The sequence below is a fragment of the Argentina anserina genome, chromosome 2 (genome assembly GCF_933775445.1).
Source record: "Argentina anserina chromosome 2, drPotAnse1.1, whole genome shotgun sequence".
Classification (NCBI taxonomy): domain Eukaryota; kingdom Viridiplantae; phylum Streptophyta; class Magnoliopsida; order Rosales; family Rosaceae; genus Argentina; species Argentina anserina.
The window spans coordinates 17,095,461-17,116,777 of record NC_065873.1 but is presented as its reverse complement, the minus strand read 5'-3'; the positions used below and the strand labels follow the sequence as shown (position 1 = coordinate 17,116,777).

General features: G+C 36.1%; 2 protein-coding genes, 1 long non-coding RNA gene and 1 pseudogene across 3 annotated transcripts; all 4 read right to left on the bottom strand.

Annotated features, from left to right (window-relative positions):
• Positions 1–1,000: 1,000 nt before the first annotated feature.
• On the bottom strand, positions 1,001–4,892 carry LOC126784070 (potassium transporter 4-like; annotated as a pseudogene).
• Positions 4,893–5,507: 615 nt separating this feature from the next.
• Positions 5,508–9,250, bottom strand: LOC126782753 (uncharacterized). Its single transcript, XM_050508064.1, has 6 exons — positions 9,016–9,250; positions 8,081–8,280; positions 7,146–7,295; positions 6,963–7,043; positions 6,722–6,849; positions 5,508–5,669 (listed from the first exon to the last, which is right to left on the bottom strand). Exons 1-6 carry the CDS (start codon positions 9,239–9,241, stop codon positions 5,630–5,632), a joined length of 825 nt encoding a protein of 274 aa, XP_050364021.1. The 5' UTR covers positions 9,242–9,250; the 3' UTR covers positions 5,508–5,629.
• Positions 9,251–13,325: 4,075 nt separating this feature from the next.
• On the bottom strand, positions 13,326–14,102 carry LOC126782759 (uncharacterized). The gene is made up of 2 exons (XR_007670803.1): positions 13,545–14,102; positions 13,326–13,436 (listed from the first exon to the last, which is right to left on the bottom strand). It is a non-coding gene; the product is annotated as an uncharacterized LOC126782759 (long non-coding RNA).
• A 3,245-nt stretch (positions 14,103–17,347) lies between these two features.
• Positions 17,348–18,070, bottom strand: LOC126784069 (nicotine N-demethylase CYP82E3-like). The gene has a single exon (XM_050509568.1). It carries the CDS (start codon positions 18,068–18,070, stop codon positions 17,348–17,350), a length of 723 nt encoding a protein of 240 aa, XP_050365525.1.
• Between the last annotated feature and the right edge of the window lie 3,247 nt (positions 18,071–21,317).

The following is a 21,317-nucleotide window of genomic DNA, read 5'->3' as shown; positions in this document are numbered from 1 at the left end:
ACCATCCACTTCAAGTGAAAGAAAAGGTGCATCAACGTACGTCAAAGCTAAACTAGTCCCGAATTATCTAAAACGAAGAGAAGAAGATAATGCGGGTAGGAGAAATCGCTATAGGCTATATATAGCAAAAGCATGAGGACCATTGCGTCAATTGGTGGGAAAATGCTGCACTATCTTTGTACAAGGCCTGAAGCTTGTTCGCTTATCCTTCACTATGCACGTGATGCTGAAACTCTACAACATAACTCTCAAAGCATCCGTGATGATACTTGATAGTGGAGCAGTGGTGCTGCAGATCGAGAGCTCATTTATCGTGGGTTGAGGTACGTTTGTCTCGATCTAGGGTGTAACTGAGATTGGGATTCTTTAGCTTTGTCCATATACAGCGCACCGAGCGCGGCAACAGTTTCATCAAGGTTATCGACATCACCAAGAGGTGAGTCGGGTTATGTTACTATACTTGCGTTCTCTCTTGGTGCACGCTTAAACTCTACAGTAGCTAGCGCGCTGATACTGCTTCCATTATTTGTATCAAGAATCCCTGACATGTTAAATATGGACTGCTGTAGTGGATAAACTCCATATGCAACGTATTGCTTATTAATGTTATGTGACGTTGGTGTCGGGAACTAACAGTAAGTGTGTGCAACTAATTAATTAGTAATTAATTAAGAAGCACGGATATGGATACTCGTGTCCGTATTAGACACAATTTGATACACGGACACGTCAAATGAAATTTTTATTGGACACTGACACGTTTTGGACATGTTAATTAAATATTATTTTAAATATATATACACGCCAAAACTTTTACTGCATAAAAATCACAGATTCAAGCTAACTTAATATCTGTCATTTTTTCAATGCAGATCTGTAACTTCAAAAAACGATAAGTAATTGTAGAAAAATTATTTATCTATTATTCAAGTTCTCAATTGTTCTTCAGGATGTCTATTACAAATGTCTAGAAGACATTATCTGCAAATAACCAACCTAACTACTTCATTTTAGCCAAACCTTTTACTGATACATATGACAAAACTGCAAGTGGCAAAGAAAAAGAAGAGTCCACTGATTTAACTCCTTAACCATATGATTATGAAATAATGAAAAAAAATTCTCTGATGCTAGTAATTTATCATCCCGAGGTTCCAAGGATTAACATTACTTGGATTTAGAACAAATTAGCAGCAAGGAGGTAAAATTAATCCAGATTACTAAACAAAACCACAAAAAGAATTAGTGGAAATGATACTAGCAGTAGCAAACAAGTACTATACCTGAAATTGCTGGAGTGAGCATGCCATCTCCTATGACCATGGAAGCACCTAACAATACCACAACAAGTAGGGTTGTTCGTAACCTTTTATGCTTTTCCAAAAATCTCTTAAAAGGGGAAAAAGCTACCTGTGACGACGGACCATATTTGTAAGATGAGAGTTCCTCATCAGCTGCTTGTTGGTTATGAAGTAAACTAAACTTTGCATGGCGGAAAAGTAACGAGTATATAGCAAATGTTCCTCGTGACACCAATTAAAAAACACATGACCAAAATGAGACTCAATAAAAAAAGCCCAAGAGTCCAGACATAGATATTTTTAAACTTCAAATCTCACCACACCTTCACCATTATCGTCTGCACTCAACATGATAAAGACATACTTGAGCAAGGGTATGAGTGTAAGGGTCCAGAAAATCAAGGAAAATGCACCAAATATCACCTCCACATTGTTATGGTTCTGCAATTTGCCTAAAAATGTGCTGAGATCCCCATAAACCACATAGAGAGGAGAAGTACTGAGATCCCCATAAACCACACCAATGCAAGTAATAAATTTTTGGAGAGGTTAACCCATGAAACCTGGAAAGCAACAAGATATAAAAGAGTTAACACTGTTGGTATTAAATGAATTGCATCCCATCCCGGTCCAGAAGAAAAAAATCCAAATAACAATAAAAACGCACTTATGCGACTAATCCTTGATATCAAATTGTTGACTGAGATATCATTTCATCATTTCTCTAACTGGTGAAACACATACATATGACCAAGGCTATTGCTGGTTTATGACTCAGCCTACATGTTACTTATACTATGCAAGGTTAATAACCAGTCCATGTCGTAAAGCAATCGCTTAGATGCAAGTAGGAACTAGAAACTTGCAACAAAAAATAAGACTAAGGATGACAAGTATATAATCCAAACACAGAGAACCAAAGTAAACGATGGAAGGGATATAGTATGATCATCAACCTTTCACTATTCACTAATTGAAAAGACTACTAAACTCAAAGTGAAGCACGCCGTAACAATCGAGATAAGATTAGATTTAATATAATTCCAAGAAGTTGACATCATAAAATCAACATGAGGCCACTAAATCAAAAGAAACTGTAACAAAAAGGACGGATGAAATGAAACTTGATGATGGTGAAAAGTTGGGATAAATTTGAAATTTGAAATTGATAAGATGTCGGGAAAATGATAGGGATGGATGGAGTAGTGGAAGAAAAATAAGATGGGAGATTATTAAAGGGCATTAAATGAAAAAGAGTAAAATTGGTAAGAGAAGAAAGGAATAGATCTCAGAGATTGAAGAATGAACTTGGGGAGATTGTATATTTGCAAGTACATAACCCAAATGATGAATTCCTGAAATGGTGAACCCAAAATCATAATGAAAAGATGAGTTCAACACACAGAGATTCAAACATGAAAACTAAAACAGTAAAGCTTGAATTTGTGATCTAAAATGGTGAACCCAAAATCATCAAACAAAACTTCAATTCAACTAGCATGTAATCCTAATCAAACCAAATCACTCAATCATAAAAATTGAAAATTTAAGATAAAAATGGTGACTTGGGAGAAGGGAAAGAGAAGTGCCGAGTGGGAGGAGTAGTGGGCGGTCTGACGCGATGAAGATTTAGGGCGGATCGGTGGAGAGAAAACAGAGGTGGTGAGATCGGAGGTCTCTGATTTTTAGATTGAAGATTGAAGGCTATGACTACGGGTGAGACTGAGAGACATCACCACATCGGGGTTTTTGTTTAAAATATTTGTAAGGACAAAAATACCCCAGCGTGTCCTCCTTATTTGTGTGTCCAAATGAGACACGCACGTGTCCATTACGTATTACAGTGTGTCCGAGCCGTGTCCAAAGTCAATTCGCGTGTCCGTGTATGTGTTCATGTCGGACACGCAATACGCTGTCCAGAAACCGTGTACGTGCTTCATAGGTAATTACCATTCTATTTGTTCACTATTTTCTCCATGAATGCCAGACATACCAACCAACCAAACTCAAATCTCAAACTTCGTTCCCTGATCATGAACGAATAAGTCATTGAAAGCCGGCAGGCTCCAACCAGATTAATACGTGAGATGGTTAAAAACTTAATCACTACTACAATAATGCGGGCATCTAAAACATTTACCGAATTGTGAACTTTAATAGGGGTGCTATGGTAAAAAAATAAATAGATTAATTGAAAAATATGATTTGTTTTCATATTTTAACCACCTACTTTTCACATATATAACTATCCACTTTCTCACACCCATAATGGTTGACACATCAACAATACAAATTAAATGTTCTTAAAATAAACTGCGGCTATCCTCTGCTAGGGTTTCTTTAGCGGCATATCTGATCGTGTGTAATGACAACGACGCCTTTAGAGATGGTAACTCAAATCGAAGGGTTGTGATGTGGGTCGTGACTCCTTCTCGTACTTGTGGGGTCGTTTTCTTTCCTTGAAGAAACCCTTGGTAATTCCGGTGCTCACTACTATGGTGTCCAGGCTTTGAGGCCTCACGGAGAAGCTTCTGATACGAGAGGAGAAAGAAGAAATATTCATCTTTCAGTTCAAGACAGAGAATGTGAGGAATGATGTCCTGGATGGAGGGCCATGGTATTTCAGCAATTCTATGCTGGTGCTTGCAAAGTACGATAGTATAGGGCCTTTGGAGGCGGTATCTTGGAATCACCTGGAGTTGTGGATTGCAATCAAGGATTTGAAGATTGGTATGAGGACTCCAAAAACCCTAAAGTTTATTGGAAATAAGTTAGGTTCTTTTGTTCAATCTGACCCATCAGCGCTGCAGCGAAAGGACCTTGTTCAGTGAGTTCAAGTGACCCATGACCTGCGATGGAGGATTGTAGCAACATATCGGTTTGATTATTCGTCGGAGATCTCGGTGATGCTGAACTTCTAGTATGAGCGTTGTCATGGCATCTGCCAAGAGTGCGGCTTGTTCGGTCATGGGGGTCATGACTGTGATAGGGGATTCATTGTGGGTGAAGAGCAGCCGGACTCGTCATCGATGGCGGCGGGGCTCGAAAAGGCTAGAGTCGAGTAAAGGAAGAAGGACTCAATGTCGGAGAATGGATCAGAGGAGGTAGTGCAGCCGTTGGGAGATCCAGATGTGTGTTAGACTGAGATTCTATTGACGGAGACGGGATAGATCGCACCGGCAAGCGGCGTGTCAGGGTTTGAGCTTCGTCTGAATTTTTCGGCGGGAAAAGCTAGGGTTAAGCGGGTTTTGACCGAGGTTGCTGGTTGGATTGGACCACCTTTTGGGTATGGGAAGCCAACACAAGCTGATGGGCTAGTTTTAAGTGAGCCACTGGTTCTTTTTGGGTTGAATACTAAGCCTTCTGAAATCCAGTCATTTACTGGCCTTTTGGAGTCCTTTGGAGGAATAGTTGTGCCCTCGAGTCTGAAGCGTGTGTGGCCAACATCACCATCTGCTATGGAATGTGTTAAGCGTCCGACCACACTTAAGCTTGGGCATCCCATTGGTAGTCAGAATAAGAAGGCTAAAGTGGATAAGAACAAATCAGTACCTTCAGAGTTGAGTTATCAGGTGCTAGTGAAGACTCCATGCCCTAGTTCTAAGGGCAACGAGAAAAGCTTAAGGTTTTGTTTCGAGGCTTTTTCGTTTTGTTTTTATTTTGTTGTTTTGAACTCTAGTTTTTCTGTTTTGTTTCGTTTTTCTTTTGGCCTATTTTGGGTCTTTCTCATTTTTCTTGTGTTAGAAATTTCACGTCTAAATGGTGCTATTGTCTTGTTTGTTAATGAGTGAATTTAGAATATGTGGCTTTTCTTATGTACCACGGTTTGCTCTTAGGACATTATGAGTGCTTGTCTATCTTGAATAGATGATAGCAGACGTGTATGTAAGGACCATCTTGTGCTTTTATTAATTAACACCCTTTTAAAAAAAACTTTCTCACACCCACATGATGTGGGCGGATTCTAGTGTTAACTTAGAACAATTGCATTAGTTTGTCGAAATTGTAACTGTTAAGTTTGCAAATTTTTGCAACATTGCAATTTCTGTTCAAGTTGTGTTCACTTAAATTCGATCTGTTACAATATAAGAAAGAAAAAAAAACGAACACGGTTTCCCACCGAACATGATTATTCTTAAAGTACAAGCTAGTAACCATGTCTTGCTAAACCCAACGTCGTAAATAAAAGATACTAAGTACTGTAGTCTGTAGGTACATCATAATTTTTCTCATTTGCTTCTCCATGGCTCCATGCTACAAGATGCTTGTATAGTGATGAAAGAAATGTAAAACAAATACAGCAAGCAAGCACCACTAGTATTTAAAATCTAGACGGGCATCTTCATTATGAGCTGACCTTGTACATAACTGCAAAATAATTACAGTAAAATTTCGTTAAATGAATATTCGATTAATTAATAATTTTATTAAAATAATCATTTTTATTTGTTTCAACTCAGGGTCAACGAGTTAAATTAATAATTCGCTAAATTTATAAGATAATAGAAATTTGAGAATTCATATAGGACCCATATAGGACCCATCGAATATATGAATTAATAATGACATAATTTATATAATAAATTTTACATTTATGAGGATTTCATCAAAGAATTTTATTAATATAATCATCATAAAACAATATATTATTTTGAACAATTTAATACATAAGAAAAAAAAATAAAGTAAAGAAACAATGTAGTCCAAAAAACAATAAAACAATGTAGTGATAGTTGCATGAACAATGTAAAAAACAATTCTTCAAAAAAGTGAAAAAAATATTTATTATATCTTGATAAATTAATGAGTTATTAATTAATTGATAAACTAATAGATTAATTAATAAATTTTGTCAATTCCGTAATTATTAATGTATAGAGGTTTAATTCTATATGTAACAAATGATAAAGGGGTTTCGGCAGAGAAGAACTCAATTGTACTATCAATTAGCATATATGGTTAAGTGCAGTGTGAAGCTGGAATGCCAGATGGATGCAGAGACCGCAATGTGGTTCTAAATAATTATTAATCTAATCTTTAAAATGTTAACCAATTCACTGGAGTCGCATTAAGGCTTGGATTTATGTGGTAAGTCTTTTCAATTATATATCTTTTATTAATAAAATAAGAAGGAGAGTTGATATGTTGGATGGTTAAATTTTTTAACTACCCAAATTGCCCAGAGTTTATTAAACCTTAAAATCTATCTGACTATATATAATTTGAAGGATATGATTGTAATTTAAAAAATATAAAAGTGAAAAAAAAAGTAGAAGGAGAAACACAACTACTCAATATACTGTATTTGTTTTATTTTGTTTTTCTTACGGTTTCTGTTATAAAAAAAACTAAATACAACACACGGAGTGTGTCATGAGGCTAGTACATATGAACGGTATAAACAATATAAGTGAAATTACCTCTTTATGTAATAGTAACAAAAGTCGGCTAAGATGAATGTTTGAAGCATTTCACAAAGGAAAGCAGCCACAATCCAGAGATAACCGTACCCAACCAAGAATAGATATCTGCCTTTAGTTTCGTAGAGCTGCATGGGAATCACAGAGTATTGCCTTTAGTATTGAACTTCCAATACATTTTAAATTGACGCACCCTGGTACGTTCCAATACATTCTAATTAGTTAGCCAGTCATCACTAACCATAATGATCCAATGAGCACAAGCAAAGAATCTTGAAATCCCCAATGCAAAAACATAATGGGAGGTAAATGGCTCAATCATCTGCAAAAGAGTTATAATCAGATGATAACAGATAACTGGGGTTAGTACTTAATTAGTACTTTAGTAGTTGTGATAGTAGTTTGTTTGTTTTTTTTCAATTACCTTTGCATTCTGCATCAAACGAAGTTGTGGCAGTACTGAAACAGCTTCTATGTACCAACCAAATGCCCAAAGAACTGAAGCAATGCGACCGCTCAGTGACGGCAGTGTGTATGGGTTGAAAACCAGGGCAAGGGTAGCTGCAGGTATTACCTGCAATTCAAATTGATCAATTGAGGCTATATATGTGTTTGTAATTTTGTATGAGGGTATAACAACGGTTGGCACATTTTTTGAAGCGATATCTCGAGGAATATCCATAATCTAGTGTGTTTTTCATAATAGGGGTATAAAGCTTGAATTCGTTTTGAATTTTGTTTGCAGTTTGAAATCTTTGTATTAACATATGTAAAAGGACTGTTTCGGAAAAGTATTTTCAGATCTAGTGATCTGGTTAACATGCAGGTAAAACAAGGAAGAAGAACAAAAAAGGATTCAAATAACAGTGGATTCCAAATGAATCATTAATTGTATACAGTCATTTCAAAATATATATTGAAAGTGTGGAACATATATATATGATTAATTATGTCAAGTCTCCTGAAGTCTTGTTCAACTATATTTTAACATCCCAATGAGTCCTAACATAACAATTCTTTGGCTAATAAAATAATCATATTCATGGCAAGGTTTTTATGGTCAATACTGGAGGCTGTCTGAAATAGGAAGGTGCATGATTTTTGCTAGAATTTGCAATTGATTAATTTTTTTCAAATGGTCTCCACATATATATGACCAAGCATATGTGTATTATTGATGAAGCAACGTGATTTTCAAATGCATACCTAAAATTTTACATAACAAAAGCAAACATACAAAATTTGAAAATCACTCAGTTAAAGGGATCAGAGAATACCATTAAAAAAAACAAGAGAAAAGTAAAACCAATATTAGACATCTTCTATCACTAACAAACAGCGTCGGCGAAAAATATTTACCACAAAATATAAGCGAAAGTTGTCTAGCTCCTTTATATAGGTTGACTTCAGTTTGAATCGTATCATATAAATGAGCCAAGCTGTTGAAATGAGAGTAGCCAAATCTATCACAGCGTGTACGTCAACCTTTATTAAGGTATTGCAAACCAATCTTACTGCTACAAAGCCAGCTGTGAGTTCTTGAGTCTTTAGGGAAAGACCTGAGTTGGCAGTTGATATTAACCTCATTAATTAACATAAAATACTATATATCTATACATCCATGCGTACGAGTAGAAGTTTAAAACTGCTAGCTCGAATATGCCAATAACCAAATTGTTTGCCTGAATTACTAAACTTTTTCAAAATTTATTGATCGAATATTACTGTTACGCTTATCAATTTCTTATATCCACTTTTCTATGGAGAATTCTGCTATACGCTGCTGCATACCATGCAGCAACACTTTCATCCACAAATCATCATCCCACACTAACTGTGCATTTTATCAAATCCTTCCTTCACTACACACAAGTGTGTGTGTATACTATATCCTGCTACACAGCAGACAAACCCCTTTTCTATCGCAGTGTACATCCATTTTTTTTGTTTAAAAAAAAAATTAGGCCATGCGTCATTACAAAAGTATATGCCTGCTTCGGCATGTTGTGACAAGATCAGTCGAAAATTGGTCTTTAGATTATCCATCTCATAGCAAATGAATATGGCTACATGGAGTAACATGTATTTTTCTTAACAAATAATAGATAATTTGATAATGGATCCATACTCATGCACAATTACAAAATCACCAGCCGAACCAGAACATATGTATAGATTCCTACGATCATGCTATTAAATAGTACTACCCTCTTCCATCCAAAAAATGCCATAATCAGTGTAATAAGATTGATCTAAAAAACCCAAAAATTAAAAAATGCAAGAATGATATATACCAGAGCAGGTCTTTTGGATTGTGAGCTTGTATATGAGAACGATGATCCCCAGAAAATGAATAGTCTCAGAAGCAATGAAAAAATGTTGATGATTCTTGACCCAAAGCTTCAATGCCACCAAACCACACAAGGCAAGAAAAGCTCCAAGTAAGATCTTGACTTTCATTGACTGGCTCCTCACCCATTGAAACAAAACATTCACTGAAGCGTTCCTCTTCCTCCCCATCCTATAAGGTCTGCACCTGATCGATGCCCAGAAGAGAGAAGTGAAAGGAAGAGAGAGCAAGATTGGAATGGGAGATCAAACAAGAACCAAAACTCTGTGTTGTCTTCTGTTTTTGGTTTGTGTTACGTTTGGAGAGTAAAGAAAGTAGGAGCGTTTCGAAGGGCAATTGGGCGTGCAATTGGTCCCGTACGATGTGGCAATTACATTGTTGGCAATGTGAGGACCAATGAGAATTAGACACGTGGATTTTTTTTTAGGACAATGCATTTGGATTGCTGGAGTTGGTGTTTTTTCTTTTTTTGGTTGCCGGATTTGTTATGAAATCCTTGGTTTTGACCTTGTATTCATTTCGCATTGATTGCATTTGTTTGGCCAAACCAACATGGTAAAGGAGTTTATATTTCTTAGTTTAATGTAAAACCACTATGCAGTTCTCGATTATTAAGAGCAAGAAATACATATACAATACTATTTTTTTTTAACATGTGAAAAGCGAAAGATATATTCATCACAAGACACACAATACCGTTATTAATGATAGCAATATATTAATCAGAAAACACACAAGACTGTTACTCAACAGTCATTGATAGGTAGACACACAAATAGAGGCAGTACTCATAATGAGACATAAAAATATATTAAACATGTTACGACCCGGACTTATCTTTTTTTTATTGTTATATTTTTAACTTTTACTCGTATAGGGAGTTGTTCTAAGTGTAAGGATCTTAAAAGTTGAATTTTCAAATGAAAGTTTTTCAAAAAAACTTCATTTGAAAAAGTTGTGGAGCTCGTCAACACGAGTTCGTAGACATGCGGTACGCCCAAATCGGAATTCATATGAAATTACGAATTAAAAAGAAATTTGAGCATTTTGGAAAAATAGTATAAATAAATGGTTTAAAGGAGAAAAATCAGAAAATACCAAAAATTCAAATCATGCGCCACTGTTCACCTCTTACCCAGAGGGTGACACGACCCGCCCAAATAATAATTTAATATCTATGATAAGTCGTACAGAAATCACTATCAATGAGGCATATTAAAATTTTTGACATAATCTCCATTGAAAGTAGCCAACAATTCTTGCACAAAAACGACACTTCTATATTAACAAATCCAACTTCAATACCTGGAGTCTCCGTTCTCCCAACACATAAACTAAACTCACTAACTCAAAATTATCAGAGTAATACTAAAACCTCACAACTAAATTGACGAAAATGCAAGGATGACTATGCCTCGAGTAGGTATCCTTGACCTCCATAAACTTTTCCTGCAAACAGGACGATTGAAAATAAAAGGACACAAGTGAAAGTAATTTAAAAGAAAACCACGTTAGAGTCAGTGAACATAAAATAATAGTTCAAACTTACAAATAAAGTAAGAATGAAAACATTTAATGTTTTCCCAATTGGTACTAATAAAACATGCACGCGATTAATAGGATTAAAATAAACGTGCTTCCAAAATGTAATTCCATAACTCATTCTTGGAAATCAAATTCAAATATGAGCACCGATAAAGAATATCCATCATCAAACCACATTCTCAAAAACAGAAGTGGTCAAATAATAACACTGTAAAACTAACTTCACACATATTCCCGTCACAACACTAACAACAAGTACTAGACTACAACAACACTCTTACAAATTTCCAGCTTATCCTCTCTCTTCCTGAATATGTAACTGAGATCCACTAGTACATCTCATCTCTTCTAGCAACTCAGCATCATATAAAACACTGCCGGTACATTCCATCTCTTCCGGTTCTAGAAAATGGACTAGACCCGCTAGTCAAAATAATGTCATAAGCCATACAATATGCTCCCCCAGCAACAATATGTACTTTCATACTCCCAATATCGTCATGTCACGTTAACAGAAAGAGTATTGGACTGTCGTGGTATTTTCAACTATACAATATCACATCCGAGGTGGAAAAGTGATATCACGAGTAATCTGTTAGTTCATTCGCTATCTTCTACCTTCAAATACCGTATGAAAATAAATAGATAAAATTTGTTAATTTATCCCCTATCTCCTAGCTTCATAATCTTGTGAGACCACTAGTTCATCTCCTCTATTCTAGTATCTCAACTTATCTCAACTTATCTCATACAGTCTCTATCAACAACTCCTAGCCATACCCAACCAAATTAAATGACCAATATCACACGAAACCACAACGAGATCAACATATAATACTCACATTATCTACGACAAGGAATATCACAATCGCATCAACAAAACAACATAAAAAGGAATATAAGAAAATTTTCTAAAAATAGTACCACATGCAATTTTATTTAAAACAAAGTTCACTCTCCAGTGTAGCTAATAGCGCCCAGTATACAGATCCTCATGAGAAGAAATGTATGTACGTCATCTTGGTATGTCGAAAGTCCACGTGCTCCAATTCTTGATCCTCAATCTGGGCGAGAATCTAGGTTAGTGAATACTCATAAATAATTACTATTTATGTCGCCATATTTCAAGAGTTTACCAAACTCGCCACAAAGGGAGAAGTTGATAGGAGCCTATAATGCAACATTCTTAATATGTTACCTCTCTTATTTAGTTCAATTATTCTCTTAATACTGTCTATTTACCTCCCTTTTAGGTATATTGGAGCAAAATAAAAGGAATATGTGTTTAAAGGGCCAAAATGAGCAATAAAACCCGAAATTAGGATTCTGTCTCAGCAGAATAGTCAACTTCGACGAATCATAGCAGACAAACTACATGACAGAAAATTATGAGTGATATATCAATGAAAAGCCCTATGAGTCTAATTTCCAGAGCCATTGGAATCACAGTAACATCAATTTTAGGAAAGAAGTTATGCTCAATTTAGTGAGTAGAGGTCGTTTTGTGCGATTTTCCTATTGTGGATCAAAGTTCTATTTTTAAGACACGTACCACTCTAGAAAGCCTATGGACGAATTGCTAGGGTTTCTTAACCCTAATTACTTCAGAAAACATAGGAGATCAGATTTCACATCCGTTTTGATATTATTCTGCTAAGAACACAAGAATAGGAGAAACATAGGAGTAAGCCATAGTAACCATCATTCATCACCGACAACGATTCTTCCTCTTTGTCTATTGGTTTTGTTTCTTAATTTCACCATGTTTTAGTGTGCTTTCTCTACAAACATGAGTAACTAAATACTTTTTGTTAGGGGCTAGTATGAAGCCCTAGACTATGATTTAAATTCCATGATACAATTTCTTTTGTTCTAAGCTTTGTTATGTGATTGTTTCTTGGTTCCGAATGAATGAATCTTTTATATACTTGTGTTATGTGGTGGCCAACATATGATATATGTACGTAATTGGAGCTCGGTTAAATAGTAGTTCACCTAATTGTTTTGTGATGTTAACCAAAGTAGTGAAGCCTCTCACCAAGGTGAGTTCCAAGGAAAAAGAATGCAACTAGTGACCTAGACACGCTTGTTGTACTAGTTTGTACACTTAGATCGACAACCTTCCATGTGTGCTTAATGCTTTGAGGCTTGCTAAATATAAGAGCCTCTTGTGATCTCTATGTGGTTTGTTTTCAAAAAGTTCTAGCAATGGCGCTTGTTATGATAATATACGGGAGTAATATAAGGTAATTAACCCGCTTGTTGGTTTTGTAACTTGGTCGATCTCTTTCACACGACTTAGTAAGGAGCTTAGGAATTGGACATTGGAATTTTGATTGTGTTTAGTGGTGAATTACAATCCTCTAACATCTTCATCATCAATGTTATATTGTTTTCATAGTTTTATCAATTTACTTTGTGTTCGAAATCTCAAAATCCCCAATTTATATACTCATTGTTACTACCATATTTTCTACTCCTCCATCTAGTTCTCTTATTTTATAGGTTTCGCGTGAGATTTGGAGTGTCCTTCAACCCCTGGCGTTTAACGATCTCTCCTGTTAAATTGTGCATCCATTTTGGACGATCAGAAGTTGAATTTCTTAAGTACTTTTCTAAATCCATATGGTAATTTGTCGAAGGTAAACTATAAAACCATAACAGGTGAAACAGTAACAGTAAAATGGTAAAATTTAAACAGTAACTCTGTAGGGTCAAAATCGTAATTTCACATGGTAGTAAATGATAAAGGGGTAAGTTTGTCTTGGTAAAAACCAGGGTTTTATCCTTCTTTTTCCGATCACCAATTCCGGCCAAGATCTATAACCACAATCACTCCAAATCAATATACAATTGTACATAACGAATCGAAACATCATTACAATTGCAACAATACCAAAATCAGTGGGATTAGAGTTCGATTCCTACCTCAATGAGGCTCCGCAATGAAACCCGTCGGTGCTGCATCCCTCCACTCCCAATCTGGGCCACTACTTGTCCTCCAAGGCTCCTCGGAGCTCTCTGCTTCCTGCACGAAGCTCCATGTTCGTCCCAAGCTCATTTGGGATTAAGGAAAACTCGTCGGAAAGACGAGGTCAATGGTGGTGATACGATGGAGATAATGGCAGAAAGACGGAAGTTCAAGTTTGGTTCTGATTTGGGAAATTGGTGAAAAAATTGAAATGGAAATGAAAGTAAGGAGTCGAGCTTACCAAAAGACAAGGAAACAGTGTCGCCGGAGCTCGGCGGCAGTGCTGCAAATCGCCAATTGCTCGATCTGCTCCAATTTTCAATCCAAAGAAGAAATGACTAAATCCCACATTCAAAACATGGGTTTTGAAGAGGACGAGAATAGTAGTATTTAAGTGGTGGTCTAACCGTCTGGGTCAGTCGAACGGTGGCGCATCGCAGCGGAGAAGACCGTTGGCGTTTTGGGTTTTAGAGAGGAAGAGCATCGAGGAGAGAGAAGAAAGAAAGCAGAAGGAAAGAAAGAAAAGATCGGGTGCGGCTAAGGAGGAGAGAGAAGATGTTAAAAAGATTAGGATGCCTTTCAGAAATTACAATATTGTCCTTACAGAAATTTTAAATCCAAACTCGACCTTTGCTTTGGTTGCTAATAATATTTACATTGATCATTTTAAATATGCCGCGTTTCTACGAATTTTACAACTTTCGTTAAGAAATTTTTTCTATCATCCTCATAGACTTGTACGTGTTTCAAAGTCTCTAGCCTACGACTGCTGAGCAACTCGATCACGACCAACTTTCTAATGTCATGGCAATATGTTCCGTAAGTTGAGAACGCGAATGCTGCATAATTGTAACCTAGATACTTGCCCTGTGCAGACTGCAGACATTGGTCTAGTAGCGAAAACTCTGTCGTTTGTCGTGAAGCACTCCTTGACTGCTTCATAGTTATTGATCACCAGGGTATGGTTCTTGCCGAGCCATATTGTAAAGACTGGACCATACTTGTCAGCCATCGTCGCTAAGGTTCGGCAAAGCGGGTTTCGGCGCGGCCACCTAGCTAGTTGATGGAGGTGACCAATGATTGGCAGGGCGCCAGAGGGTTCTGGTGACATGAGGCCCTTCATTTTGTGATTCTGTAATCTCGCCATCCATCGATATAACAATACCAAAACTAGAATTCCTGCAATTGCAAATAGGTGAGGAAGACGATCCATTATCAATTTATCATGATAATGCACCCTAGAGCTTCTGCACCGGCTATTATATTCAGACAAGTCTCCAATCGCAGCCACTAGGTAAGCCCACTGTCCCTTTCATTATAATTGAGTGGTAACGGTCAACGATAACAGCTAAAAGGGATGCCGTTATGTCAATGGGGTACAACTGTAAAAGATTTCTCATCATTTCTTCTTTATTTTTTATTTTTAAAGATTTTTCATTATTTCACGGAAGTGTAGATGTGTTGTGTGCAAAATGCTGTACTCGAGGGATTCCCGACATTACTTAGTAGTGTATCTCTTATAAAGATGCATTTGATCTTGCACATATGTCTTAATAGTGTAGCCCTAATAGTGTCATATGAACTTTCAGTATGAAGTTTAATGTGAAAAAACTTTCTAGCAGTAAAAAAAACCTCACTAGTGTACCTCTTATGGCCACATCACGGCATCTCTCTCTCTACTTTGTATAGACTCACATTATAATTGGACAGTTGGACTTAGCTCTAAGAAGAAACATTAAGGAGACATCATTGAATTATTTGAATATATGTTTTTGGATGCAATAAACATCGATCATTGCATTTAGTCAATTACTTGCTCCGCAGGGATCACACACCGATAGAATTTTATCCGATATTTTCCACTAATTGAAGCGGGTACACACTGGTGGTACACTAGTTGAGCGAGTGTGTGATCAAATCCCAGCGTGTGATTTTAGTGAAATTACCTTATTTTTTACTAAAATAAAGGAATTAAAATATGCAGAAGTCCTGTGTTTTTGTTACATCTAACTTTTTATCTTTTTAAAAAGTTTATCCAAATAGAATAAAAGGTTAATTCCTTCTATGGTACCTACACACTAGTTGAGCAAGTGTGAGATCAAATCCCAGCGTGTGATTTTAGTGAAATTACCTTATTTTTTACTAAAATAAAGGAATCAAAATATGCAGAAGTCCTGTGTTTTTGTTACATCTAACTTTTTATCTTTTTAAAAAGTTTACCCAAATAGAATAAAAGGTTAATTCCTCATATGGTACCTAAAGTATGACTATTTGGACAATTTGGTACCTGATGTATGAAAACATACAATTTGGTACATGCAGTTCTCATTTGTAAGCCATTTTGGTACATCTATCAATTTTGATCATATTTTAAAGGTTGTTTTCGTCATTCTAACCCTAAACTCATTAAATTCACATTTTCTTCATTTCTTCATATAATTGCCTCTCTTTGGAAATAATTAAATTAATATATCTACTCCACTTAGTAGGGCTGGACTTTTTGACACCGAAAAAACCGAAACCGGCCATAACCGAACCGCACCGAAACTGAGAAACCGGAACCGAACGGAATCACCGTGTCGGTGTCAGAAACCAAACCGAACCGAGTAATTAGTGCCGGTTATCGGTTTCATGCTTTTAAAAAACCGATAGAAACCGAACCGAACCGAGAATTGACATTTAAGGTTATAACTTGTATTTGATGAACATATGTAATCGATTGGGTGCTTATGTAAAACATAAATTTGGTAATAAATATATACATGTATAGATATGTGATTTTGTTCAAGGTAATATATGATTTTGATTTTTGTATGTGTACAATTATGCATGCAGAGATCTAATGTAATGTTTTTGAGTTTTGTCAACTAGCCCTCATGTTAAGACAAGTCTGAACATCCGGTGATGAAACTCATGAGGTTTAATGTTTATTTTGGTTAACTTGTTGTGTTTTAGCAAAACACTATTTTTGTTTACTTCATATTTGAGTTTTTGATATTTGGTGAATATAACTTAATTAAAGTATTGAACTTGTAGCTTACTACTTCACTTTTAATATGTTTATTTTCACTAGTCAAGTATGAAATGTCAATAAGGATATTAGGTTTTGTAACCGAAACAAAACCGAAACTGAACCGAATTATAGGTTAACCGAAACCGCGGTTTCTATGTATATTTTTCGGTTTCGGTTTTAGAAAACATGAAACCGAAAATTCAGTGTCGGTTTTCGGTTAGTGCTCATAAACCGAACCGTTGGCACCGAGTCCAGCCCTACCACTTAGCATCTACTTCGCATATATCGAAAATAATTTTTTTTCTTAATATACTTATTATATCCTAATTATTTTCTCCAAATGAAATAAATTGCTTTTATGCAATTGTAATTTTTTATGAAAATATTTTTCAATTACTTATAATTAAAATTAATTTAGATTGATAGCTACATTATGAAAACTTATATACGTAAATCATCACAGATACTAAGTGGATGATTTATCAAAATTTTAGTGATAATTTAGAGGCAATTTGGAAGTATTATGAAAAAACTGAAGTAAAGTAGAGATATGATGACAAAAATAAACCTGAAAATATGTTCAAAATTGACATAAGTACCAAAATGGCCTAAATTTGAGAACTTTAGGTACAAAATTGTCCGTTTTCATACATCAGGTACCAAATTGTCCAAGTAGCCAAACATCAGGTACCATAAGAGGAATTTACCCTAAAATAAAACCCATGAGGCGGGGCTCACATTTCTTCTTTATTTGACCACATCCTTGGAAATAGTACTAATTTTGTGATTAGTGTCACCCATGTCGATATATAATCCAGAAGCCAAGCGTGGGGTTAGGATAACTTCTAGTGCAGTTGCCCTTGGCAAAGTAATCCCTAATCCTTCAGTCATATCAACTGCTCTCATGTCCAATGGTGTTGCCAACTCGAACCCTTGAATAAACCTCGCAACTGTTATATGCATAATCTGAAATGCAAAAGTGATACCTGGGCAAATTCTCCTCCCAGCCCCAAAAGGAATGAACTCAAAATGTTGACCTGAAGCGTCTACGTTTGCTTGGCTTGTAAGAAATCTTTCTGGTGAAAACACTTCAGGGCTGGCCCACACACTTGGGTTTCTATGTAACTTCCACAGATTCACAAACAAATGAGTGCCCTTTGGAATGTGAAAGCCGCCGACTTTGCAGTCCTCCATTGCTACATGTGGAAGAGAGAGTGGAGCTGGTGGATATAGACGCAGTGTTTCTTTGACAATGGCTTGGAGGTACACCAGATTTTTAATGTCAGTGTCTTGCACCCATCTATGTCTACCAACTGTTCGATCTAATTCTTCTTGGGATAGCTTCAAAGTACGTTTGTTGTTTAGTAGTAAAGAGAGAATCCATGTTAAGCTAACTATTGAGGGAGTGCAACATCCCTGTTCTCTGTCTTCTTGTTTTATGCTGAGTGCAACATCCCTCTTTTTTGTCATCTTGTTTTATGCTTCATTTGCTCCTTATTTCCATACTTAGGCTGCTATTTAGAAACACATATCCAGTTTTTGTGGGTTTTTAGTTGGTAAGAATATATTAATTTATTCTCTGTGTATAAGTACTTGAAACTTGTAACAACATCATCGATAGAACATATATAGTTTGAGTTATTCTTCTCAGTATCATTTTCTGCTCTTGCCAATTACTATCACTCTCTGTCTTAGCTAGTCATGGCTCCTGGTAACTCTGAAATTGTTGTCACTGATTCATTACCAGTGAGAACTGAATATGTTGATGGAGGTTATAATCAAAGTATTGTTGCCACCAGACTTAATCAGTTCAATTTCTTGAACTAGTCGAGGAATATGGTACTTGCAATCGGAGGAAGATCCATGATAAGTTACATAAAAGAAAACAAGACTCCAACTGTTGGTTCTGAAAACTTTGATAAAGAAATGAGCAAGGATCAACAAGTTCGAGCTTGGATTCTTAACTTTATGAAGCCAAGCATTGCAGAGGTTTTCAACTACCATGAGTCTGTATATAACTTGTGGGAAGCATTAAAGGATTTATATGGAAGCGTCAACAATGATGCACGAGTGTTTCAACTTTAGAGGGACCTCTTTGAGCTCCAACAAGGTACAAACCCTTTTGTCCAGCATCTTGGTATTATGAAGTCAAAATGGAATGAGATCGATCAGCTTAGGCCTTTCTCTACTGATGGAGCTGTTTTAAGAAAGAGAGCTGATGAAGACAAAGTCTTCCAACTCCTAGCTAGTCTGAGATATGATTATGAAGACTTGAGGAGCTACCTCATGATGACTTCTGAGTTTCCAAGTATTAACACAGTAACTACTGCTGTTCACAGAGAAGAAACACGCATAAAAGTCATGAATGTTGAAGTAGGGTCTACAAGCAATGATTCAAGAGCATTTGCTGCAAGCAAACCTGCTGTAAATATTAGTGTACAAAGGGAAGAGACTTGATCTGAAGTGCACACAGTGTGTGTCAATTGGGAGAGTTGGCATTGGCCACCAAAAAGAAACTTGTTGGATTCTTCATCCAAAATTGAAGCCTAAGTGGCATGAAGATCAGAAAGGACAAAGAGCTTTAGCACACAAGTCAACTCCAAAAGCAAATTTGAGTAGTGTCACTGAGCAGATGGGTAACTATACCTCAACTCCAATTTCACTTATCAATGTTTTTGCTGAGTTTATTCAAAGCAGACAAGAAGGTGTGAGAGGCAGTGATGATGCAACTGCTATGCTTGGAAAATTTGCTGGTTTTTTGAAAAACTCAGACCTTGCTCCAGAAAAAGATATCCCAGGTATCATTACTGCTTTTTCTATGGCTTTAGATATTAGTAAAAATAGTGATGTTTGGATAGTGGACTTAGGTGCCTCAGAACACATAACCAACAATTCCTCAAATCTCAGTGATTTTAAAAAACTTACTAAATCTTCTCATGTGTCAATTGCAAATGGACATTATCTGCAAATTTGTGGAAAAGGAAAATTAAAAGTTTTTTCAAATATCATTGAGTTATTTGCGTTGTTTATTCTCTCATTCCCTTTTAAATTACTTTCAGTTAGAAAATGCACTCAACTACTAGATTGTTTAGTCATTTTCTCACCTCATATTATTTTCCAGGATCGTACCACAAAAATAAAGATTGGTGAGGGATTCTTCTTAAATGGACTACATTTCATCTCCATCACTCCACGTTTGTCAAGATGTTTTTTAATGAACTCCAAGTCAACGTCTCAGCAGCTATTATGGCATAATCGACTTGCTCATCCCTCATTTCCAGTTTTATCAAGACTGTTTCCTCATTTTGTAAGGTTGCTAGTGGGTGTGAAATCTGTCATATGTCCATATAGGCTAGGATTCCTTTTTCTCTTTCACACTCAAGAGCAATCGTGCCCTTTGAGCTTGTTCATTCAAATGTATGGGGACCTGCCTCAGTGAATTCCTTTGATGGATGTCGTTTTTATGTAACTTTCATTGATGACTTCTCTCGTTCCACATTTGTGTATCTGCTGAAATACAAAAGTGAAGTGTTTAAGTGCTTTCAAGATTTTCTTAATCTGGTCAAAAATCATTTCTCTTCCAAAATTTCAATTTTAAGATCTGATAATGGCACTAAGTACACTCCTAATACCATGACTAATTATCTAAGTGAACAAAGAATTATACATCAAACTAGTTGTGTTGACATACCACAACAAAATGGAATTGCAGACAGAAAGAATATGGATGAACTGGAAAAAGCTAGAGCCTTACTGTTGCAAAATCAAGTTCCTAAGAGGTTCTTGTCACATGCAGTCCAAACAGCAGCATACTTAATCAATAGGTTTCCTAGCAGTGTTCTTGATTTTAAATCACCATTTGAAGTTCTTAAAGGCAGGAAGCTTGATATTAGTCATCTCAGAGTTTTTGGCTACATCTGTTATGTGCATGTTCAGGCAGATAAAAGAGATAAATTGGATCCAAGATCAATTAAATGCATGTTTCTTGGATATTCATCTATACAAAAAGGGTATAAATGCTACAATCCTATAACTAGGAAAATCTGAGACGACCCGTCCCAAAAATAACCTAATTATACGTTAAAAACTAAATTAAAACCGGCAAACCGAAATCTAATCTAAAATAATTGTGGCTGCACCCAAACCTTGTTTGAGCTGCCTACGTACCCTCTACGAGGGATCAAGCCATTCGTAGTTCAACTGGTAACTAGGGTCCCTAGTCCAACATAAAAGTCATTAATGACTTGACTACAGTCATATACAATTACGACGACTAATAAATCGTCTAATCCAAGAATTGAGTGATGAAAGCTAAAACAAGCTTTCAATGAATTTCTCAATTATATTCGATTACCAAATGCTCGTATAGATTCAATTCCTATATGAATCAGGCCACATAGTAATTAGGAAATTACTATGGACACCCATACCTCAAACCAATTGAATAACAATTGTACAATTAATCTAAAACAAAGATCCTGGAGACAATTAAACTTTTAACCAGAGGACTTAGTTCTCTTCTCCACAATCAAACTCATAATTCAATATAATGAACCTAATTTACAGCAAGTGCATACTTCCCCCTCATCCAACAATTATATAACTTCACGAGGTATATACACGTTACTAGCCACTCTGTGACTTGTTTCCTTAACACACTTTGTCCTTAACATTTCAAAAAAATATAAGGACTAACAATTGATTAGTACTCGATTAA

Coding starts and splice junctions, on each gene's coding strand:
- LOC126782753 (XM_050508064.1), bottom strand. CDS start 9,241: ATGGGGAGGAAGAGGAACGCTTCAGTGAATGTTTTGTTTCAATGGGTG. Junction 8,281..9,015: donor AATCCAAAAGACCTGCTCTG/GTATATATCATT, acceptor CTGCCAACTCAG/GTCTTTCCCTAAAGACTCAA. Junction 7,296..8,080: donor ACTTTCGCTTATATTTTGTG/GTAAATATTTTT, acceptor TTTGAATTGCAG/GTAATACCTGCAGCTACCCT.
- LOC126784069 (XM_050509568.1), bottom strand. CDS start 18,070: ATGACAAAAAAGAGGGATGTTGCACTCAGCATAAAACAAGAAGACAGA.